This window comes from Mustela nigripes, chromosome 13, assembly GCF_022355385.1.
Source record: "Mustela nigripes isolate SB6536 chromosome 13, MUSNIG.SB6536, whole genome shotgun sequence".
Lineage (NCBI taxonomy): Eukaryota > Metazoa > Chordata > Mammalia > Carnivora > Mustelidae > Mustela > Mustela nigripes.
In genome coordinates, this window is record NC_081569.1 from 73,832,587 (window position 1) to 73,857,303 (window position 24,717).

The 24,717-nt window shown below is 44.9% G+C and overlaps 1 protein-coding gene and 1 pseudogene across 5 annotated transcripts; both read right to left on the reverse strand.

Annotated features, from left to right (window-relative positions):
• Positions 1–169: 169 nt before the first annotated feature.
• Positions 170–3,296, reverse strand: SDR39U1 (short chain dehydrogenase/reductase family 39U member 1). 5 transcript variants are annotated; one of them, XM_059373019.1, is made up of 6 exons: positions 3,159–3,262; positions 2,740–2,846; positions 2,560–2,642; positions 2,065–2,186; positions 1,168–1,311; positions 170–912 (listed from the first exon to the last, which is right to left on the reverse strand). In XM_059373019.1, exons 1-6 carry the CDS (start codon positions 3,172–3,174, stop codon positions 500–502), a joined length of 885 nt encoding a protein of 294 aa, XP_059229002.1. In that variant the 5' UTR covers positions 3,175–3,262; the 3' UTR covers positions 170–499. The 5 variants fall into 5 exon arrangements, with proteins under 5 accessions (XP_059229002.1, XP_059229001.1, XP_059229003.1 ...); XM_059373018.1 differs by lacking the exon at positions 3,159–3,262 and adding an exon at positions 3,051–3,152; XM_059373020.1 differs by lacking the exon at positions 2,740–2,846 and having other exon boundaries at positions 3,159–3,296.
• A 528-nt stretch (positions 3,297–3,824) lies between these two features.
• LOC132000454 (U6 spliceosomal RNA) lies at positions 3,825–3,919 on the reverse strand (annotated as a pseudogene).
• Between the last annotated feature and the right edge of the window lie 20,798 nt (positions 3,920–24,717).

Genomic DNA, 24,717 nt, shown 5'->3' on the forward strand with positions numbered 1-24,717 from the left:
ATCGTTAGCCTCATACCCCAGATTTGTTACCAGCTCTTGGCAATGAAGGGACCAAGAAGGGAGATACTGCCCATTATAAGGTTCAAAATCCCACATAGAGGAGTCATCTGGCATTTTCTTGGATGTAAATTCCAGAAGAATCTAGGCCAAAGAAGCAAACAGAAGCCTGTGAGATAATTTATCTTTATTGCCTCAGTCACAGAGGATCCTACACAACATAAAGGACACCAGGGACAGTAATGGAACATGTAGGGAAACCAAACTTGGAAATTCTTTTACAAGGAGTTGAAGAGGTAAAGGACCCAACTTGATGAGCCGCCTTGAGACAGTGGACAGTTTCTCAGTTAAGTAAGGCAGAGCAAGAGAACAAGGAAGGTGGGGAGAGGAATCCCTAAGAACCAGAAGGTTTCTGGTCTCGGAGTACCCGGGCCTATTCAGTCTCTAACCAGGAAGCCTCTGTAGAGGGACAGGCTTCAGGCCCTGCCAGGAGCCTCCCCACTTAAGCTACGACTTCCTTCAATGCAGCCCCTAACTCTGGGAAAGAGTACTGGTAGCCTGTGGCCAGTGTCCGCCGTGGGACCACCTTCTGGCCCTCCAGCAGCATGATGGCACGCTCTCGTCCAAAGACCGCTTGCACCACCATGCTGGGGAGAGGGATGAAGGCTGGGCGGCCTAGGGCAGCGCCGAAGGCCTTGGCAAACTCAGCATTTGTAGTGGCGGAGGCTGGAGCCACCCCATTCAGGACTCCTTGCACGTGACTTGCTTCAACAGCATGGGCCAGGATCCCTGCCAGGTCCCTGATGTGAATCCAGGGGAAGAACTGATGGCCTGGGCCGATGGGGCCCCCCAAGCCCAGGCGGAAGGGCAGCAGCATGTGACGGATGGCACCACCCTCACGGCCCAGCACAACCCCTAGAGCAGGCAAGAGGGACAAGACAGGAGGCTCCTTGGTCTCCAGGCAGTTCCGTTGTTCCTTCCAGTCTCCCCTTCCCCATGCCACCTACCTTAGCTCTCTCTGGGGCCTCCCGTCCTCCCACCTGCAGACTGGGTGGGCAGAAATGGCAGCCTCCTCTCACTCTCTGGAAGCTCAGCTCCCCTGACTCCCCCATGCGCCCAGCCCAGGGAAGACATTCCAAACCTGTCTGATGCCCAGGCCCGGGTTCTCACCGGAGCGTACCACCACCTGGCGTGTAGACTCTCCAGGAAGTCTGGCTGCAGCTTCCCATTTGGTTACCAGGTTGGAGAAAAAGTCAAAGTCCCCTCCTGGGCTGTCCTCATCATACTCTGCAGTCAGGCTGGGCTGGTAGTAAGCTGCCAGTGGAACAGCACTGGTTTGCCCCGAGTCCCCAGTCCTGCCTCGGGACCAGGCAATGTTCTTCTTGGTCTCACCCTCCTTGGCCCCTGGGATATTCCCATGGGAAGACAAAGCCATAGATATTTTCCCTTTGAGCTGCTCCATGGTCTGACCCATTCCTGTGCTGGGGTAACTTATCTTTAGTTGCAGGGCAAAGCTGAAGGGCTGCTAGATTGTAGTGGTTAAGAGCAAAGACTTAGGGATCTGCTACCTGAGATCTACTCTTAGCTCAGCCATTAAGCCTGTGACTTCAGACAAGGTATATAAGCTCTCTGTTGGCATCTTTAAAATTGGAATCATAACACCTACCTTTAGGGTTCCTATAAGGATTAAAGGCTGTAATACAGCAAAACAGAGTAGTGGCTGACACATGTTCTGTCCGGTCCCAGTGGTGAAATACAAGAATCAGGAATTCTGTTCCTAAAGAACTTTACTGGGACAAGCAAGGGACTTGGGAGTAGGGGGGACTGTTTCCAGCATCAGGAGCAGTACCACTATCCCCTCTTCCTCTAGGGATCCCCATTTCTCAATGAAAGTACACAAAGGTCAGAGAAATATGCATGGATGGAGGGCCTAGGAAGTTCCTGTGCTTGGAAAAGACCAGTACTCTGGGGAATGTGGAGCTAGAAGGGCTTGAGCTAGCCCCTCACTCTGCGGCCTCTCTTCCTCTGGCTAATATGGGGTGTGTGTGTGTGTGATTTGGGACATACCTACGCCAGTAACTAAGACCCAGGCCTGGGGGGGTTGTAGGGCCTTGTTGATGGCTCTAGCCAGTATCTGGGTGGTCTCCAAGCGGCTGTTGAGAACCTCTTTTTGGAAGCTTTCATTCCACCTGCAGGAGAAACAAAAGGGAAATGAGCCACTAAATACATACACACACATACCCCTTCCTCTTTCCCTGGGGCTCATCCAGACCCATTTCTAGCAAAAACCCACATTGTGCTTTAGAGAAATGGCCCATTTCTCCTGGATAGAGAAAAGGCATATATTTTGGGCATCCTTGGTTATCAGTGAGGACCAAAGTCAATCTCTGAGAGGGCAGAAGGGCAGGTGGGTGTGTAGGGAAGTGGGGCGGGATGAGGAGTTTGGGATTGGATTTTAGTTCTCAATCTGACATCTCCATTCTCCACAGCTCGCAGGTTCTCATCAGGGTCACACAGTCCTCCCTCTGCTCATATGGATATCAGCTTCAGGGCCTGGCTGACCTTCGGAGAGGGTTGAGGATGTTTTCTCCCGCCAGGTTGACAGCGGCATCGCAGTGGGGCAGCCCCGACGTATCAAGTTCATCCTGTCAGGGAAAACACAGTGCTGAGGGGTGGGCGTGGGGGCTCGCCCTGCGCCTCCAAAACAGACCTTCCCCTACAGCTTCCAGAGGATGGACATACCCACGTGATTCGATCGGGGCCCGGCTTTCGGGAGACTAACATCACTTCGTGGCCCCTGGCTTTCAGCAGCTGGGTTAGCGCTGTCCCAATGAAGCCCGTCCCGCCACCTGCCCAGAAAATACGAGGAATTTATCCTCTCCGGGTTGCCTTCCGTCCCCACATGCGGCTCCCTCCTCTGCTGCCATCCCATCTGATTCCAGACTTCTCCCCTCCTTCTCGTCCCCTCCCCGCGATGCAGAGGTGACACAGGTCACAGAGACTGGGGAGAATCGGCTTCCTGGGGTAGGAGGCCAAGGCTGTTGCACGATCACCTGTGCACGGTTTAGTGCCCTCCCTCAGAAACCGCCTCTCGCCTCTCCTGTTTTGTTTCAACCTTCCCATAAGCCCGCCCCCGACTCTCCCTTTCCGCCTTCCCTCACCCACAAGCACCCGCATAGCGACCAGGACTTAACGCGCTTGCGCAAGATTTGGTGGCCGCGGCGGTGGTGGTGGTGTGGGGGGGGGTGCCCAATCTTGGAAGCGACTACGTCCTCTGTGCGCATGCGTCTTTCGGGAAGCGCGCTCCAATGGGCGGCCGGGCAAGATTGAGACTGGGCGTGGCCCTGCCTGGCGACCCGGAAGAATTCATAGGGCCGGCAGTATATTTCTTTGCTAGGAGTGGCGGGGACTGACCGGGGCTGTAGGTGGAGACCGAGTGGGCGGGGAAAGAAGGGAAGCGGGCCGGGGAGGGAAGGCTTTAGTGCGGGAACAATCCAAAACAAATACCAACCCCTCAAAACCCCTTGGCCGAAAGCGGAAACATTCAGCCGGGTGGATCAGTAGTAATGCAAGAGAATTCGCAGTACTATGGATTTTTTTCCACCCGGCCTCTTATCTTTTCTTCTCCCTCTTCCGGTTCCTTCCTGTCTTCTTTTGAATAATCTAAAGTTCCCCTCTTCTTAAAATAACATCTCCAGTCCTTTTCTTCCAATGCTAATACCCTCTCTCTGTCTTGGTCTGCATAACCAACCTTCTCGGAGGGATGGTGTCCATTTTCTACTCCTGATTCACGGCAGTCTTTTTTTTTTTTTTTCTTTTCTTTTCTTTTTAAATGGAATGGCTTTGCGAATTTGCGCATCATCCTTGCGTGCTTATCTCTGTATTGTTCCAATTTTAGTATATGTGCCGCCAAAGCGAGCACCATTTCTGTCTTTTGCTTGTATCATTCATTAACTCTCACGGCAATATCACCAATTTCCTGTGTCACCAAAACGAATGCCCGGTTTTCTTTTCTTTTTTCTTTTTTTAAATTTATTTTCAGCGTAACAGTATTTATTGTTTTTGCACCACACCCAGTGCTCTATGCAATCAGTGCCCTCTCTAATACCCACCACCTGGTTCCCCCAACCTCCCCTCCCCCTTCAAAACCCTCAGATTGTTTTTCAGAGTCCATAGTCTCTCATGGTTCACCTCCCCTTCCAATTTCCCTCAACTCCCTTCTCCTCTCCATCTCCTCTTGTTCTCCATGCTATTTGTTATGCTCCAGCAATAAGAGAAACCATATGATAATTGACTCTCTCTGCTTGACTTATTTCACTCAGCATAATCTCCTCCAGTCCTGTCCATGTTGCTACAAAAGTTGGGTATTCATCCTTTCTGATGGAGGTATTATACTCCATAGGTATAATACTCCATATGGACCACATCTTCCTTATCCATTCGTCCACTGAAGGGCATCTTGGTTCTTTCCACAGTTTGTGAATGCCCGGTTTTCTTTCTTTCTTTTTTTTTTTTTAAAGATTTTATTTATTTATTTGACATCACAAGTAGGCAGAGAGGCAGGCAGAGAGAGAGGAGGAAGCAGGCTCCCCACTAAGCAGAGAGCCCGACACGGGGCTTGATCCCAGGACCCTGAGATCATGACCCCAGCTGAAGGCAGAGGCTTTAAACCCACTGAGCCACCCAGGTGCCCCAAATGCCCGGTTTTCAATAATTTTTCTTGTAACACTTGCTGGACACTTCCTCCCCTTGGTCTCAGTGAAGGGCCACAACTCTCTCTGGGTCTTTCACCCATCTTTTTCAGTTTCTTGCTTCTTAAGATGCTGGTATTAAAATGTTGGTATTTCTCAAAGCGGGGTCCTAAGACCTTCCTCTTTTCCCTCTGCATTTTTTCCCAATTATCTGTGTTGGTGAATTTGAGTCTGGACACCTAAGCGGAACCATAGTTGTATTAGTTGCTTTATTAACTTACCTCTACCTTCTGTTTTGTTTCTGACTTTATTGTGTTTTAGCATCTCTTACTGTAAGCGAAAAACTACTCTAAGATGGCTGATCAAGCCAACAAGGGAATTTCATTCCCTGTCTCAAAGCCCTTCCAGGTTCTTCTTTCCTACCCTGTTTCCCACAGGCACAAAAGTACCAAGTATGCGGAAGTAGAAGGGTATAAATTGCCCTCTCTGCTCATACTTAGGGCTCAGACCTTTGGAGACCAGTCTCCTTTGAGCCTGCAGGTGTTACATAAACCCCCGGTTCTCCAAAGTCTCCAAGTGCTGCTTGGTTCTTCCGTCAGGATCCAGTCCAGGTTCCATAACATTTGATTCCCTGACTGGGAAAGTGATCACTGGGAAGTGATCAGTTTCTCCTTCCACCCTGACAGGTGGGCTTGATTGTGTCACTTCCCAGAGACCTCTTAGAGGTTTCACAGGTAGGGCCTCCCAGGGTGGAAGGAACTGCAATAACTTCAGTATGAATGCGGGAGTGAATGTGTAGTTTGACTTGGCTTGTTGGGCGGATTGATTCTGTGGCTCCATCCATGGGCACACTTCGGGTCCCCAGAAGCCTACAGAGTCTGAGTGGGCCCAAATCTGCTTCCGTGGTGTCCTCATAAGTTCTAAGGCGAGCCTCTTTGGGGCACCAGTCCGGGTTTTATATGGATTCCCTATGGCCAAGAGGCACCCAGGTCTCCTCTGGGAGGGCGGACAGGTGGGCGTCTGACTGGTCTCTCCTTTAGAGGGACACCCACCCTTTGTTTGTCTTTAGAGCCAGCGACACAGGGAGGGGACACACAGGGTGGACAAGAGAGTCCCTGCTCTTCATGGGTGGAAGCTCTTCAAAGCCTATGGTCTTAGACTGTATGCTGGAAAATTTTAAGAAGGGATTCTTGGGACACAATGGGATAAAAATGTCTCCTGGAAAATTAAGCACATTATGTGAATTGGAATGAGTCTCCTTTGGGTGACTGGTCTCTCCTTTAGAGGGACACCCACCCTTTGTCTTTAGAGCCAGCGACACAAGGAGGGTCAACTGGCTCTCTGAGGGTGCTGAAAGACCTACCCACTGTCCAGGTCATTTAAAAAATTATGGTCAGGACTCCCGGACACACTGACCAATTCCCATATATTGATTCTTGGCTTCAGATAGCCCAAACTCTGCCCCCATGGGTCCAGTTCTGTGCTAATAGGAAGGACCAAAGTAGGATATTTGTAACCCAAGTAAAAAAGCACAAAGGCAGTAAGGAAGCAAAGCCTATCAGGGAGGCCCTGCCCAGGGGGCATCAGTGGCAGCAATGAGGATGGCTCTGGATAAGGAGGAGCCCGTCAAGAAACAGGGGGGTCGGTGGGAGGGGGAGCTGAGGGGATGAGGGGAGAAGTGCAGGACTACAGTCCTCCTCTGACCTAGGGCCTAAAGCTGAACTGGAAGAAGATAGTGCTCCTGCTTTTTCTAAGTGGCATGTGTGGGGAGATATCTGATTTAGCAGCTTTGAAAGTGTACAGGAAATTTGATCCAGACAGAAACAGGATGTAAAATAACAGGATCTCTCACACTTAGGTTTTGTGGGGATGGGGGGGTGGGGGTGCATGGAGGGGGGCATCTGAGTGGCTCACTTGGTTAAGCATCTGCTTACCACTCAGGTCATGATTCCAGGCGTCCTTTAGGATAGGGATTTTTTTAAAAAAGATTTTTCTTTATTTTTTTGACAGAGAGACACAGCCAGAGAGGGGACACAAGAAGGGGGAGTGGGAGAGGAAGAAACAGCTCCCTCGCCGAGCAGGGAGCTGGATGTGGGGCTGGATCCCAGGACCCTGGGACCATGACCTGAGCCAAAGGCAGTTTCTTAACAACTGAGCCGCGCAGGCACTCCCAGGACAGGGACTTTAAGGAATATTTCCAAGCAGCTGCTGAAACTTTATTTGTTACCGGGAAATTCCCTCTCTTCTCTGGCCTGACATGGACTACGTATACCGCCTTGTTGGTGGGAGAACATGGCGTCTGCTCCTCTGTTGGAGCTGATGAGCTCCTGAACTAGGAACCCTTTCTCTGCCTTCTGGCAGCAATTTGTCTCTTCTGCCTCCCCATCCCCTTTCTCCTGTTTCTGCACCACCTTGGGTGCAGCCTGTATTACTGGCTTCTGGACCATCCTTGGTGCCATAGGCACCATGGCTCCTTCTCCCCTCACTGTAAAGGAGCAAGAAGAGCACCCGTTGTACCTAACACCGGCCACTCCAGATTTCCTCATGTGTCTCAGGTGAAAACTGACCATGGGGAGGATCCAGGTGGAACATAATTCAGTATTTAAACTAAGTTTGTTGGTTTTATTTTATTTTTATTTTTTTAAAAGATTTTATTTATTTATTTGACAGAGAGATCACAAGTAGACAGAAAGGCAGGCAGAGAGAGAGAGAGAGAGAGAGAGAGAGAAGCAGGCCCCCTGTTGAGCAGAGAGCCTGATGCGGGACTCGATCCCAGGACCCTGAGATCATGACCTGAGCTGAAGGCAGCGGCTTAACCAATTGAGCCACCCAGGCGCCCCTGTTGGTTTTATTTTTTAAAGATTTTATTTATTTATTTGACAGAGAGAGGGAAAAAAAGCAAGGGGGAGCAGGAGAGGGAGAAGCAGGCTTCCCATCAAGCAGGGAGCCTGAAGTGGGCCTCAATCCCAGGACCCTGGGATCATGACCTGAGCCGAAGGCAGCTGCTTAATGACTGAGCCATCCAGGTGCCCAGTTGGTTTAATTAAGATGGACATGTCTTTTAGTTATCAGCAGGAAACATGAAACTTTTACTCTATCAAGGTTTACTGAAGGTCAAATAACCTCGTGTTATCTCTGTGGCAATTTGTTAGCAAAAAGATGACCACACTGATGGATAATTGTCTCAAAGTTTTCTTGGGTAATTGTTAAGATAGCTTTCAAAGTCTTTACTTTCAAGTTTTGCTTGGATGATAAATGAAATTGAATTCATTGGACATCTAGGTCTTTTCCAAATAGGATAAAGTGCTAAGTCACTAATTACTGGACATAGGTCTGTGCTTTTGAGTTCTTACTGCAAAGAAACTAAGGATATTTATTAGGGAGGGCATGTATTGCATGGAACACTGGGTGTGGTGCATAAACAATGAGTTCTGGAACACTGAAAAGAAATAAAAAAAAGAAACAGGATATTTAAATCTGTTGCTAGCATGTTTTGTGCTTAACTGAGTCACAAATTTGCCATCTGAAGAATTCGGGTGTAACAGTTCACGATTGGTTACTCCTTAGTCTTCATGGGAGATTAAGGTTTCTAAAGAGTGAAAAATTCTGTTAAACTGTAACTAAAACTGATGGAAATAAGTGAAACCACTCTGTATGTGGGAAAGTAGGAGATATGTAAGAAAGATAAGGAATGGGAATGAATTTGTTGGAGGAAAAAGAAGGTAATTTTGTTTTAAATGAGATGATTATTTGGAAAGAAATGGCTTGGGACAAAATGTGAATGCAAAGGAAAGTTGTAGAAGTTTTGTGAAAGGAAATCTTTGGAAATGAATTTTAGATGTGGTCAGGATGGACTAAGATTGAAATGAATGAATTTTAAAGGCACTGGTATAAGATTGTAAGTCAGCTTTCTGTCTGTTCAAAAAGACAACATATTCTCCAGTTGTTGGTCCGTTTTGATAAGAAAAGGCAAATAGTTGTTTTCTCTCTGCTTGCCTAGAAAAACTAGTTTCTATGTCTTGCCTTTAAAAGGTCTTTAACATCCCTAATCCTATTTAGGGATGTGCTTTAAAACTCTCTAAGGTTTTAACAAACTTCCCCAAGATTTAAATCAGAACACAGTGTTGACTAATTAGGCTTGGTTGTTTGGTATGTAATGTTCTGGTTCTGGATATTGAAGTGTTATGTGTCACAGAATAACTGAGTTTCCTTGTCAATCGTATCATAGTGAACTCTCCTGTCAGATCAATAACCATGTCTGTTCTGAGTTTTTGTCATTTATAATTGTTCTAATTCTCTTGTAAAATGAGTTTCTTCTTTAAGGAGGCTCATATAAAGGACTTTTAGGACAATACAGGTATTCAGTGTCTTTAAGATCAGAACTCAAATGAGTAAGATTTTCCAGAACTGAGTAAAAGCTGCATTCAAACTGAATAAGGGTCAGTAACATGGGACTAAATGTACTAAAAAGACAATTATAGTTTCGTGATCCTTGTTTGAAAAACCTTGCTGGTTCCTTAATGCTCACTCTTCCTGATTAATGAAACTTAAGATTTCTATGACTTACAGAAACATGATAAAATAATCATTTGTAAGCAAATTAAAGCATTCAACTTTTCTCCCTATCTGAAGCCTCTGAAACTCAAAAGGTCTCAGTAAGTAAGTATAACTTCTTCCATGGCAGTCCTGGTCATTTGCATAATAAGTTCAGTAAGAATCTGTTCTCTTTAAAAAAAAAAAAAAAAAAAAAGGAAAAAGAACCTGTTCTCCTTGTAACAGGACACCATTGGAAACACTAGTTGTTTTACCAAGGCTTTGACTGGAATGTCCTATTTGAGAAAGACCTGCATAGACTCAGATATGACCAGACAGCTTTAAGGAGCTAAGGTTGACTTAGGAAAACTGGAGCCATAAAGTACTTTGGAGCTCTTGACCTGATAGCTTACTTACAGAGTTCTCAGCAACCTCACCAGGTGAGTAAAGAATGTCACTTCCTGGCAGGTGCAGGAACCTCAGGATACTTTGGGGACCTCAGGAAGAGGAATCTTTCCAAATCTTACAGGTATTGCAGGGATGTCTGATGGCAAGTACTTGGCTTGACTTCTAGCCTGGAGAGGCTACTAAAAAGTTCAACCTAGAGATGCCTTATAAAGTTCCAGCAAAGCAGATTCTAAAAGATCTATATGATCAATCACTGTTCTTGCTGAGCTTATGTAAATAATTAGGCCAAGTTTGTTAAAACTGGACTTGTTTCTCAAATAAATTAGACCTGATTTGGCTATCTCTGGAAATGAGGGTTATTTTAGAGAGAAAAATTATGTTTAAATAACCCACCTTTGTGGCTGTAAATTCTAAATTTGACTGTATTTAAATGTTTTTTGTTTACTTAAGCTAGACAACTTGAGGTAAACTTCAGAGAAGTTGCACGATGGCTCATTTAGACAATCTTCTTGTTTTTATTTTGTGGGGATAATAATAACATGACCCCATGGCATATGATTAAGTAATTGGAAAAAGGGATTGATTCCCCAGAAATTGTATAACTTATCACCTTGACCAGTTCTATGTGACTTGGATAATGGATGACCTCACTTTCTTTTCTTTTCTTTTTTTCTTTAAAAGATTTTATTCGTTTATTCAACAGACAGAGATCACATGTAGGCAGAGAGAGAGGGGAAAGCAGGCTCCTGGCCGAGCAGAGAGCCCAATGTGGGACTCGATCCCAGGACCCTGACGTGAGCCGAAGGCAGAGGCTTTAACCTACTGAGCCACCCAGGTGCCCTGACCCCTCTTTCTTCCTTCCTTTCTTTTTTTTTTTTTTTTAAGATTTTACTTATTTGACACAGAGAGAGATTACAAGTAGGCAGAGAGGCAGGCGGAGAGAGAGGGGGAAGCAGGCTCCCTGCTGAGCAGAGAGCCTGATGTGGGGCTTGATCCCAGGACCCTAAGATCATGACCTGAGCTGAAGGCAGAGGCTTTAACCCACTGAGCCACCCAGGTGTCCCTGACCCCACTTTTTTTTTTTTTAAGATTTTATTTATTTATTCAAGAGAGAGAGAGCACAAGTAGGCAGAGCAGCAGGCAGAGGGAAAGGGAGAAGCAGGCTTTCTCCGCTGAGCAAGGAGCCCAATGTGGGGCTTGATCCCAGGACCCTGGGATTATGACCTGAGCTGAAGGCAGCTGCTTAACTGACTGAGCCACCCAGGCGCCCCTGGTCCAGAGTCTTAAAAACCAAAGGCCACTACCAATGGATGATGGAGGCCAACTTATTAAATACCAGGCTACACTTGAAAACCTGTCAGACTTTAAACCCATCTACTCTTATGCCTGGACCTGAGCATTATACTTCTATGGAGCATGACTGTTGGAGGTCATTGATCTTATTTATTTTAGTCAACTGGATTTAAAAGATTCCCGCAGGTATATCATCTCAGAGGCTCTATGGCAGGCCATCTCCCATAATAAGCAGGCTTGGAGGAGACCTCAATCAGATTGGAGACTTGAAGTGTCCCAACACCTCCAAGCCCCAGGGGAAACTCTAAGGTGCATCTCCCAAGAAGCTTTAAAAAGGACCCCCTCAAGCCACAGTGGACAGGGCCCCACACTGTTGTTCTAAGCACCCCTACTGCCCTCAAGATCTCAGGTGTCACCCAATGGACCCACCACTTTAGAGTAAAGAAGGCTCACCAGTCAGGTGAATCACACCAGTAGGAACCCAACCAGACCCTATGGACCCCTCTGGCTCCACCTTCAGTGAGACCCCACCGACTGATGGGCATCTGTTTGCCCTAGTCCCTATCGTCCGTGCAATATTCCTCACTTCAGGAGTCGGAATTGATGCTGCCTCCCCTTCTGAATGGACTGTCTCTCAGAAACTTGTTATTGTTACTGCTTATTGGGCAGCCTTAAGATGGATTGCTAAGTTCATAGAAAACACTGTTACCAGGTGAGCCGCTGCCCAGATACTAGCCTTGCAGTATTGGACCATAGTAGATGATAATGATGACCTCTAAATTTGGTGTTTAAAGGGGCATCAAAGGGGCACCTGGGTGGCTCAGTGGGTTAAGCCTCTGCCTTTGGCTCAGGTCATGATCCCAGGGTCCTGGGATTGAGCCCCACATTGGGTTCTCTGCTTGGCGGCAAGCCTGCTCCCCACCCCCCCAACCTGCCTGCCTCTCTGCCTACTTGTGATCTCTGTCTGTCAAATAAATAAAATCTTAAAAAAATAAAGGGGCATCAAAGGAGGGAATGATAAGGAAAAAAATGTATTCCAACTCCCTAGCAAGGGAGTTCTAGTCCCTGTCTCAAAGCCCTTCCTGCTGCTTCTTTCCTACTTTGTTTCCTGAGTGAACCAAAAGTACCAAGAATGTGGAAGTAGAAGGATATAAATTACCCTCCCTACTCGTGATCAGGGCTCAGACCTTTGGAGAACAGTCTCCTCTGAGCTCACCAGTGTTAAATAAACCTCCAATCCTCCAAAGTCTCTGAGTGCCACTTGGTTCTCCCATCAGGATCCAGTCCAGGTTCCGTAACATTATCAGTCATAAATTTGCCTTTTCTACCCCTACTCCCTGTTTACCCTCTGACTGTACAAAACTAAGGATTGGACAGTAACATTTGTCTTGAAATGATCTGATGTACCTGATGTATCAGGTCCCGATTGACCCCTCATTCTCTGGAAAAATGTATACCTCCAGATTTCCCTCATTCAGGGTTTCAAGAAACCCCTCACCCTCCTCTCACATACTCACCTCCTTCCCCAAGGGTGTGTAAGCAGTCCCTAGGCTCATCAGGACGAGGCGGCTTTGGAAATGGCTGTTCTTCTGATAATAAAACTTTCTTTGCTTCAAAACTGGTGTCTCAGACATTGGCTCAGTAGTCTGAGTTTTGGTAACAAATTTAGTTACCAGTTTTTCAGACTTCCTGATACCCTATGAAGCTGGAATCTCTCTTCTGACCTCCTAACCCCCATTAAAACTTCCCACTAGACATTTCTTTTTGGATGTCTGAAACCTTGTTGATTTTACTTACTAAATATCTCCCAGATCCATCTATTTCTGTTTATCTCTGCTAAAACCAATCTTCTTTAAGTTATCATCCTCTTTTGTATAAATTTATGCAGTAGGCTTCTTGTAGGTCTCCCAGCTTCTGCATGTGTCTCTTCTCCAAACTGTTCCACATTCACTGCAAACTGAATGATTTAAAAAGTGTGGGCAGGACACTCTGGTGGCGTATATCTCTAAAAAAACCCATTGCAATTTTCCTGGATATACAGGATAAAATTTAACATATCTCCATTTATTTTTTTTTAAATTTTATTTATTTATTTGACAGAGAGAGATCACAAGTAGGCAGAGAGGCAGGCAGAGAGAGAGAGAGAGAGAGAGAAGGAAGCAGACTCCCCGCTGAGCAGAGAGCCCGATTCGGGTCTCGATCCCAGGACCCTGAGATCATGACCTGAGCGGAAGGCAGCGGCTTAACTCACTGAGCCACCCAGGTGCCCCCACGTATCTCCATTTAAATGCATGTTGAAGGTAGCTAGAAAATAAGAGAAATCCTTAGAGAACAAAAACAACACATGTCTTTGAACTGAGGCTACCTTCTGGTTGTTTGTAAGTCTCAGCAACCCAGATGCTTGGGTGACCCAGATGCTGGGACTCCTGCATAAAGCTTTTGGTGGGCTATGGCCTGAGGGAAAAAGTGAATTTAAAAAGCCCATTTAGGGTCCTGGGATCGAGGCCTGCATCCCCCCCCCCCCACCTCTGCCTGCCTCTCTGCCTACTTGTGGTCTCTGTCTGTCAAATAAATAAATAAAATCTTTTAAAATATGTTTAAAAAAGCCCACTTAGTATCAAAGAATGTGATAAGGAAATTTGTTTGTATAGGCTTGGCTGTCTGCTAGAATTGGTTGTAAAAACAAAATTGTCTTCTCTGAGATGTTGTGTTTATTGTCTGGTGTTCCTATAGATATGGAGTTTGAATGAATTGTTTCCCGCTTGGCCTGGGAAGCCCTAGGCCAAAACTTTAAGTTAGGTGTTCCAGATAGGAAGTAGTATAAATCATCCCTAGTTTTCACAGGGTCCTAACTGATAAAATTCTGCCAATCATGAGCACACAATCCAAAATAATAAAACACGCAAGGAAACAAGCCACTCTGAGAAGGGGTCAGCTGAAACAACACATAGTAGAGTTAGACCAAAAAGGATTTCAGATATTAGAATTATGAGATACAGAATTTTGAACCATGAAGTCTAAAATTTTTCAAGAGAAGACATTAAAAACACAAGAAAGAGACAAGATACTATTTTTTAAAGATTTTATTTATTTATTAGAGAGAGAGGGCACAAGTAGGTGGAGTGTCAGGCAGGGGGAGAGGCTCCCTGCTGCCCTGATGGGGGCTTGATCACAGGACCCTGGGATCATGTCCTGAGCCAAAGGCAGATGTTTACCTATGATCCAGGTATCCTAAGACAAGATACTATCAAAAAAATTCCAGCAGAATTGATAAAAAACCAAATTGAATTTCCAAAAATTTAAAATGATTGAAATTTTAAAATGTGGTGAGTGAGTTTAGACAGCAGGGAATAGATTTAGTTAAGATTTGGTTAAGAGATAACCAACTAGATTTGAAGACATTACCCAGAATGAAGCACAGATAGACAAAAAGGTAGAAAATATAAAAAGGGGGGTAGGAGACAGGAAGATAAAGTGAGAGATTCAAACTCTTCCTCTTCGTTTTTTTTAGAAAAGGGAAATATTTTTATTTTTTTAAAAAAATTTTTTTTGAATTGTTATTTATTTTTATTTATTTATTTTTTAAGTAATTTTTTATTTTTTATAAACATATATTTTTATCCCCAGGGGTACAGGTCTGTGAATCACCAGGTTTACACACTTCACAGCACTCACCAAAGCACATACCCTCCCCAATGTCCATAATCCCACCCCCTTCTCCCAAACCCCCTCCCCCCCAGCAACCCTCAGTTTGTTTTGTGAGATTAAGAGTCACTTATAGTTTGTCTCCCTCAATATTTTTAAAAAGATTTTATTTATTTATTTGACTGAGAGAGAAGGAGGGAGCACAGACAAGGGGAGTGGCAGGCAGAGGGAGAGGGAGAAGGAGCAGAGAGCCCAACAGGTGAGCAGAGAGCCCAACATAATAAGGCTCAATCCCAGGAGCCCTCCAGGACTCCCCTGAGACCTCAAGATCATGATCTGAGCCTAAGGCAGATGCTTAACCAACTGAGCTACCCACCTTGATTCAAACTCTTCTATTGGGAGTGTCAGAAGAGAGGAGACAGAGGAGGGAACATAGAAAATATTCATAGAGATAATAGCTGATTATTTTTCCAAATTAATGAAATATATAAATACTCAGATTCAATAAGCAAAATGAATCTCAAGTGGAATAAAAAAAAATTCATACATAGACATACCACAATTAAATTATAAAAACAGGGGTACCTGGGTGGCTCAGTTGTAAGCATCTGCCTTTAGCTCAGGTCATGATTCCAGGGTCCTGGGATCGAGCCCCACATTGGGCTCCCTTCTTTCGGGAAGCCTGCTTCTCTGCCCCCCCCCCCCCAATCTCTCTGTCAAATAAATAAATAAAATCTTAAAAGAAAAACCATAAAAACAAAGACAAAGAAGAGGTATTAAAAGAGGGCAGAAATAAAAGATTTATCTATAAAGAAATAACAGTTAAATGGGCAAAAGACACCTTCACTACAACAATATAAGCCAGTGGAATAATATTATAAAACCTTCAAATGTGAAGAGAAAATAATTTCCATCTTAGAATTGTTTACAAACTGACATTCAAGAATGAAGGTAAACCAAGGGTACTTTTAGACAAGGCAAAAAGAGCATTTGCTATCATCAGACTTACAAATTTTGTTAGGAAGAAAGAATTACCTCAGAAGGAAGGTGTGAGAAGCAAGAGAATAATGTTCAGAAAGTTGGTAAATAGATGGGTAAATATAAACAGATATTGGCCACATAGAGCAATACAATAATATTTGATTTGTGGGTAAAAATTGAAGCAGAATTAAAATATGAGTCACCAATAATGGAGCTGGAGTGGAGTTGCTGGGGAAGGATAACAATGATGAATAATATTAAACTTTGTGACATATACATTTGAAAAATGTACTATTACATATTAAAAATAAAATGTGCACTTCCAAGTCAGTAGAGACAATAACTGAATCAATTCAAAACAGTTATCAAGAAACAATAAAAAAAGAAAGCTTAGACAAAATTGGAAAGCTCAAAATAAGGTAATAGGAATAATCAGTATCCATAGTACATTTAAACAGACTAAGAAATTGAATTAACTAGGGCACCTGGGTGGCTCAGTGGGTTAAACCTCTGCCTTCGACTTGGGTCATGATCTCAGGGATCTGGGACTGAGTCCCGTGTCGGGCTCTCTGCTTAATGGGGAGCCTGCTTATCCTTCTCTCTCTGCCTGCCTCTCTGCCTACTTGTGATCTTTCTCTCTGTCAAATAAATAAATAAAACCTTTTAAAAAAATCTTAAAAAAAAAAAAAGAAATTGAATTAAGTAGATACTCTGGAATTACAGATTTCACCACGAGTGAATCTTAGGACTATAATGTTAAAGTGAAAAGGAAGTTGCAGGAAAGTAATTATAATATGATACTATTTATTTTAAGATTATATGTAGGCAAAATAATGCACTTTTTATTGAGGAGACAGATTTGCAGTTAAAGTAAAAAAGGAATGCATGGAAGTGAAAATGAATAAAACCTTAGGATAGCATTTACCTGTGGGGGTGAGTGGGGAAGTAGTCAGGGAGGAGTAGTGGGAGGACTGACTTCTTAGGTGAGGTGGTGGATACATGGACATTCGTTTTGTTTTCCTTTCTAATTTTTAGATGTCTGAAATAAGAATATGTAGTGGTTTGAAAATGTATAGTCCTCAGATGTGCACAAATTACTTTTTAAAAAATGTAATTTAAAGAAATATTTTAGTTATTTATTTGAGGGAGAGAGAGAGAACTTGCAAGCATGAACATAGTAAGGGGAGGAGCAGAGGAAGAGGGAGAAGGAGAAGGCAACTCCCTGCTGAGTGCAGAGCCTGCCGCTGACTTGGGGCTGACATGGGGCTTCATCCCAGGACCCTGAGATCATGACCCGAGTTGGAGTCAGGCACTTAATCGACTGAGCCACTCAGGTGTCCCAGAACTTTTTTTTTATAACTGAACTCAACTAGTTCATGAACACTTCTCTTTGGCAGTGGAATAAACTTGAACTTACCCAACCAAAGTAACTTTCTCATTTCTTGTTTAAAAGTCCTCAGTTCACTCAGTTTCCTGTGAGTAGATTCTCAGTCTTTCAGAGTACCTCCTCTGTCTTCTCCCTTCTCCCCGCTGGACACCTGGGGGTAGATCTCTGGTCTAGGCACTGTCATCCTCTGTGGAAGAATGTCTTCTCATTTGGCCTTTGCATGTTGCATGCTATTGGCCGAGACATGACTGGTTAGGCCAGGCCTCTGGGGATGGTGTTTGGATACGAACTCCCATGCTCCTGGGTGCCATATCTTCTGCCTAGGATACCCATGGTCCTTACCTTGATCTCAGTGTTCCAGAATGTCCCCTAGGAGACTGAGGAACACTCGGCTTCTCTTCTGGCCAACAGCATGGAATGTACAGGGCTTGGTAACTCTCCCCTTAGGCTCATCTCTTGGTTATCTGCCATAGTCATTACTGCCCAGGCACCTCGCTGTAGGCTAGCACTGTTAGTTCTGTACTGCTGTTAACAGATTATCTCAGAAGTTGGTGGTTTGAGGGGTGCCTGGCGGGCTCATTTGGTAGAGTGTGCGACTCTTGATGTCAGGCTTGTAAGTTTGAGTCCACGTTGGGTGGAGAGATGACATAAAAAAATAAAATCTTAAAAAACGTACTTAGTGGTTTGAAACAACAGCAATAATATTTATTATCTCATACAGCTTCTGTGGGATAGTAATCTGGGAGCAGCTTAGCTGAGTGGTTCTGGCTCAGGATCTCTCATGAGGTTATGGCCAAGATAATGGTCAGGAGGACATGGAGGATCTTTTCCCAAGGGGGCTCACTCACTTGGCCCTTGGCAGGAGGCCTTCATTTCTTATTGGTTGTTGATAGAAAACCTCAATTTCTTGCCATGTGGATGTCTCCGTAGGGCCCTTTGAGTGTCCTTATGACATGGCAGCTGGCTTCCTTGGAGCTAATGATCTAAAGAGAGTAAGATTGAAACCTCAATGCCTTTAATGACCCACCTAGACTTGGAGGATCCAAACAGCTGCTTTGACCATGATCTGTTTGTTACAAGTGAATGACCAAGTCCAAGCAGAGGGGAATTTGGCTCCAACTTTTGAAAGGAGGGGTGTCAAAGAATTTGTGGAATTATTTTAGAAACACTACAGGCTCTGTGGTATAATTAGAGCTTCTCTGAGAAGCTTGCAGTCTCCTGGCTTTGCTTGGGGACTGGGGCACAATCTTGCTGATTTCAGATGTGTCGTCTACCTCTCTGGGTCTGGTACCTCCTTCTGCTCCCTAGCTGAGTTCCTTCTCAGAGAAGCCAGGCAGCATTTATAATCTAGTTTTGACCTCGCCAAAAGTCTTTGAGCTCCACCCCCAAGCCCAGGAAATGCTGTGTTATGGGCAATTGCTCTTATGTCATATCCTGTTTCTTTTCTATTCTTTGATTTACAAAACAAATTCTTTGCTCAATCTTCCAAGATCTGATTTGATCTGAACAAAACTTTGCTCTTGCAAGTGAATCTTCTACTTTCCAGACTATTCCAGGCTTTTCTCTATTGTAGTTTGGCTTTATTTTCAGAAAGATTTATACCTTTTACGGCAAGGATGGCTTCTTGGCTTCTAATCCCAGCAAATATCTCAGAATTGGGGGCACCTGGGTAGCTCAGTCAGTTAACCATCGGCCCTCAGCTCAGATCATGATCCCTGGTCCTGGGATGGAGCCCCATGTCAGGTCCCCTGCTCCTGATGATCAGGGAGCCTGCTTTTCCCTTTCCTCCCTCTTCGTGCTTTCTGTCGCTATCTCTGTCTCTGTCTCAAGTAAATAAAGTCTTTAGAAAAAAGAAATCCTAGAATTGACTCTCATTGGACTGATTTGGTTTGTGTGCCCATCTCTGAACCAACCATTGTGGTCAAGTATGTAGTGTTCTGACTGGCTAGGCATGCCTGAGACATGTGTTTACCGGCTTCCAGTGTGGAACCCCAGCCAGGTTGCTGAGGTATTAAGGGAGTCCTCCCCACAATCTAGTTCTTTTTTTTTTTTTTTTTTTTAAGATTTTACTTATTTATTTGACAGCCAGAGATCACAAGTAGGCAGAGAGGCAGGCAAAGAGAGAGAGTAAGAGAAGCACGCTTCCCGCTGAGCAGAGAGCCCGATGTGGGGCTCAATCCTAGGACCCTGGGATCATGACCTGAACTGAAGGCAGAGGCTTTAACCCACTAAGCCACCCAGGCGCCCCTCCCACAACCTAGTTCTTGACAGCCACTTCTTTCTCTTATGGCTTTGTCTCTGCTTATAGTGAGTTGGGGACTGGGCAAAGAGAGAGGAGGTTCTGCTAAATCAGATGCCTTTAGATGATGGATTCAAGGAGGGTGGGGTTCTGTTGATATCCTCATGGAGGTGAGGCAGGAGTTCCTTCCAGAGCTTTGTGCCCTGTGTGAGAGAGGATATACATAGGGACAGTGCTAGCTCCCAGCAGCCACTTCTCTCCTGGAGGCTGATGGGGAGTAGGTCCTGTCTGAGTATTCTCAAACTCCCCTCAAACATCATAGTCTTTCTTTTTCTGAGTCCTGGGGATGAGTGAGTTGACTTCTCCTTTCTTCTTAGCCTCTCCTTTTACAATTGAACTAGTTAAGTTAAGCTGTTTTCAGCTCTCATGGTCCGTCTGACACTTGAGAAGTTAAAACATTCAAATCTGAGCCAGACAAGACATGAGAAATTTCTGTTTGCATCTGGATATTGGCGCAAATTCAGCTGGTTTGCCCTTCAGAAAGACAAGAGTCTCTTCTGAGTCTGTAGAGTCACAAGGATCTCATTCATTGAAATGGGACCGTTTCTCCCACAGCTGCTTCCTGAAACAGCAAAAGGTGCTGAGCGTGGTGGTTCCTCTGGGTGGTGAGGTCATCACCACAGGGCACAACAGGAAGCTGAGACTGAGGTGGGGGGGTGTCCTGGCTGCTCCCCTCAGCTTGGGCACAGGGTTGGGGGGGGTTGCTCATGACAGGCACCTCTGCCCTTCCCCTGTGCCACCTCTAATTGTGTGAATGTCCCCTGCTTCATTTTGTTTGGGCAGTTTTCTGCAACTTCTCTCAGGCTCTGGCATGTTACTTACTAAATGTGATTCACATCATCATTTCACATAGTTTCTTATTAAAATAAGAACCAACCAACCAGCCATCCAACTGAGATCTTAATACTGGAGATACAGCAGATTAAGGATCCCAGAACCCCCTTCCTCCCTTTAATGATAGTCTCTTCTGACCCCAGACTTTGTGGTAAAAAAAGCAGTGTTCCCAGAGGCTTGCCCTCTGTGGAAATGCCAGCTTTTCTCCTGGGGCTCCATCCTACATCCCATCCCTTCCCTTCCCTTCCCTTCTCTTCTCTCCATGCAGAGTTCCAGATGCCACACTCTCCAGTCAGACTCTGTCCAGACATCTGTTCCCAGTGGAGCCTTACTCAGGAGTTGATACCTTCTCACCTCCAGCATCAGCCCCATCTTCTTCTGTTCTTGGTCTGGACTTGCCATGAATACCAAGGACCCCTGAGATCTCTCTGAGTCTGCTTTCCAGAGTAGCGAGTAAGAAATGAAATGAGCTAAGGATTACCCTCCTATGGGCTCTGCAAGTGCTGGAATGTGTATGCCTGTGTATGCCTGTGTTTGTGTGTATGTGTATGTGAGAGAGAGTGTGTCTAAGAGAGAGGCAGAGAGAGAGACACACCCACAGAAATCAGCCTTTTGTCAGACTGAAGGGAAAAATGTTCAGCATGAATAGCAGCTTGTCTTACGCCACCAGAGGCTTCACTAGCCCAGAAATTCCATCTCCTCCCTCTCAGAGGAAGGGCCACGGTCTGCAGACTATGGTCAGTGTTCTGGTTCTGCGCTGTGAAACAGCCATCAGGGGCTTTTCCTGGGTTCGTTTCCCCCATGGCCCACAGTAGAGTAAACAGATACAGGCAGGAAGGCCAGGCCAAGTCAGGGGACAGAATGGTCCTCCTATTTTGTTGCTGGGTCATGGATTACTAAACACGAGATTTACAACTCTTAGTGGAGTATGAAGAACTTGAGAAGGTTTGTCTGATGAGCAGGGACTTCATGGGAAGATGATCTATGGTATGTAATTCCAGAGAAGAAGGAGGAGGTGGGTAGGTAGCTGAGAGAGAGGTGGTCCAGTATATGAGGAAGACAGGAATAATCTTCAAGTGGAAGCTTACACAATGTCTACAGGAGGAAGCCATATGCTCATGAGATCCTCAGAATCACAGTCATGGACAATAACATGTTTGCTGATTTTATGATACAGCAGACTCTTGCAATTGCTTTAGAAGACCGAACATTGCCAGATGAATACCAGTTATTTTTTCATTGGCCTGCTAGTACTGTTTGGCACCTGTTTGGGGAATTCTCGAGTGAGGGGGGTGAGGTGGTGAGAAGCTGAAGCATGCTTTTATTATTCCAGATTGAATGGCTAAAAGGAGGATGAATCTAACACAGCAGAGCTCTCGGGGGGCCTGGGTGGCTCAGTAAGTTAAGAGGCTGCCTTCCACTCAGGTCATGATCCCAGGGTCTTGCTATCGAGCCCTGCATTGGGCTCCTCGATCAGCAGGGGAGCCTGCTTCTCACTTGCCTGCCACTCCCCCTGCTTGTGCTTGCTCTCTCCCTCCCTCTCTGTCTGTGTCAAATAAATAAATAAATAAATAAATAAATAATCTTAAAAAAAAAAAAAAAACCAAAATGAAAAGAGCAGAGCTCTCTCGACCATGGATCACCTGACCGGTCCGGAGAGTAAAGACAGAGGTTAGAGCAGCTGTAACTTTAATGGGAACTGTGCTGCTTGAGGAAGGGGTGGACCATGCTTCATTAGAGTGGAGTTAGAGCTGATGTTTTTACCTCAGGTTTGGAACAAGGCTGCAGCATAGACCAGGCCAGGTGTGAGCTGCACTTCCTTTACTAACAGTGTTTATGCCCAATTAAATCCATCATCCTTGTGGGAGAAGGGAGATCACACATAGAGTAGGAAAATCAATTAATGGAAAATTGTAAAGTAAAATATTAAAAGGCAACAACCCTGTAAGTTAAGAAAGAAAATGTCTGGATTAATGCTTCCAGGTCTTAAAAAAATATCCTCATTGGTGATTAACCAGCGTAGTCAAAGAGGCTGCTGTAGGTAAAAATATGTCTTTATTTTACAGTCAGGGCACCTAGGTGGTGCAGTTGGTTGGGCACCTGACTCTTGGTTTCAGCTTGGGTTGTGAGTGGTCTCAGGGTCATGGGATCGATCCTGGTGTGGGCTCCATGCTCAGCGTGGAGTTTGCTCTAGATTCTCTCCCTCTCCCTCTGCCCCTCCTGCTCATGCTCTCTCTCTCTCTCTCTCTCAAATAAATCTTTAAGAAAAGTATAGTCAAATTGGCTGAGTGAGGAAAAAGAGAGGACACTGGATGGCAAGAGTTAGATATCAACTAGAAATAAGGTCACCAAAACCTTCAGAGGGACTGAGAGCAGCTTAACAACAACAACAACAACAAAAATTCCAACTTTTAATTGCTGTGCGAAACACAAATATCATTCAGTGAGTTATCGCCTCCCCCAGTCAGGAACGGAATCTTACCAGCTCCCCACCAGGCCCTCGTTCCCCAGTTGCGTGCCTTATCCTAATTCCTAATTCCTAATTCTCTATTCTCAGCAACGGTAATAGCTATCTTGACTTTGAACACATATATTGGTTTTGTCAGTTTCTGAAATGGACTAACACAATAGATCTTCTTTTGAGTCTTGCTTTTTGTCTCCTTCTCAATAATATGTTTGTGAGATTCATCCACGATATTGTGTCTAACAGTGGTTATGTTTTATTGAGGGGTGACACCCCATGTAGTATTACCAGTACCATAATTCATTCTATTGTGGATGGACGTTTGGATTTTTCCCAAGTATCCTGCTGTTATGAGCGTTCTTGTTCATGCTTTATGAGGCAGGGCTTTCTAAAGGGTATATTCCTAGAAGTGGAATTGATAGGTCAGAGGATGTGCATGTTTTCAGTTTCTCAGCGGATGTTGTCAAAGTGGCTGAGTGGGTTTACAAGCCCTCCAGCCCTGTCGGAACAGTCCTGTTGCCCTCCTTGGCAGCACTGATATTATCAGTCTTTATTTGTAGCCATTCTGGTGGGTGTATAGTGGTATTGCATTGTGATTTATTTATTTAGTTAGTTAGTTAGTTTTTAAAGATTTTATTTATTTATTTGACAGAAAGAGATCACAAGTAGATGGAGAGGCAGGCAGAGAGAGAGAGAGAGAGGGGAGCAGGCTCCTTGCTGAGCAGAGAGCCCGATGTGGGACTTGATCCCAGGACCCTGAGATCATGACCTGAGCTGAAGGCAGCAGCTTAACCCACTGAACCACCCAGGCGCCCCTGCATTGTGATTTTAATTTGTATTTTCCGGACTGCAAATGAGGTTGGGTGCCTTTCATATGTTTATTGGTCATTTGGATATCTTGTTTTGTGAATTTCCTGTTCAAGTCTCTTGTCTGTGTTTTTTATTGGATGGTCTGATTCTTTTCTTATTGTTCAATAGGCATTATTCATAAATTCTGAATGTGTGATACAAGGATCTTCCTTCACCTGATGTCTTGCTTTTTCATTCTCTTAAAGGTGATCAGATCACTTTTCCTTTGAGACAGTAGTTCTTTTTTTTTTTTTTTTAAGATTTTATTTATTTTTTGGACAGAGAGGGAGATCACAAGTAGGCAGAAAGGCAGGCAGAGAGAGAGGGAGAAGTAGAATACCTGCTGAGCAGAGAGCCTGATGTGGGGCTCTATCCCAGGACCCTGAGATCATGACCTGAGCCGAAGGCAGAGGCTTAACCCACTGAGCCACCCAGGCATCCCTGAGACAGTAGTTCTTAACTGGAGGTAATTTTCAGATAAAATACAGGACATCTGGTTAAATCTGAGTATCAGATAAACAATGAAACAGATTTAATATAAGCATTTCCAGGATAACATTTGGGACACATACTATTTTGCTGTTGTTGATCCGAGATTCAAGTTTAACTGGGTGTTCTGTTTTTCCCCCTTAAATCTGGCAACTGTACCTCCGGAGGACATCTGACAGTGCCTTGGGGACATTTTTGGTTCTCGTAACTGGGGTAGTATTGGCAGTGGCTGCATCTAGTAGGAGGCCAGAGCTGCTGTTAAACACCTTACAATGCACAGGACAGCCCCCATTAATAAAATTGTATCCAGTTCAAAATGTCAGTATGCAAGGTGAAGAAACTTGCTTTTAAGTTAATGGCTTTTGCATGCCTTGAAGAAATTGTTCCAAACCCCAAGGTAAAAAGGTACTCGCTTGTCACATCGTCTAGAAGTTTTGTTTATTTATTTTTTAAAGATTTTATTTATTTATTTGACAGACAGAGATCACAAGTAGGCAGAGAGGCAGCAGAGAGAAAAAGGAGGAAGCAGACTCCCCGCTGAGCAGAGAGCCTGATGCAGGGCTCCATCCCAGGACCCTGAGATCATGACCTGAGCCAAAGGCAGAGGCTTTAACCCATTGAGCCACCCAGGTGCCCCCTAATCACCAGAGATTTAATAAATCATGATTTCTGGGAATATTTTAGTTTGGGTTTTTGCCAGAACAGACCCTGATTCAAAGATTTGAGTGCAAGTAGTTTACTTGTGATGTGACTCCTGGAAGCATCAAGAGAGGAGTGGAGAGGAGAAGTAGAGTAGGGAGGGAAAGAGGGGAAGAAAATACAGGGTATGTTTCTGAGCAGGTGATTG

Coding starts and splice junctions, on each gene's coding strand:
- SDR39U1 (XM_059373018.1), bottom strand. CDS start 3,120: ATGGGAAGGTTGAAACAAAACAGGAGAGGCGAGAGGCGGTTTCTGAGG. Junction 2,847..3,050: donor GGGCACTAAACCGTGCACAG/GTGATCGTGCAA, acceptor TTTTCTGGGCAG/GTGGCGGGACGGGCTTCATT. Junction 1,312..2,064: donor GGTCTTAGTTACTGGCGTAG/GTATGTCCCAAA, acceptor TTCCACTGGCAG/CTTACTACCAGCCCAGCCTG.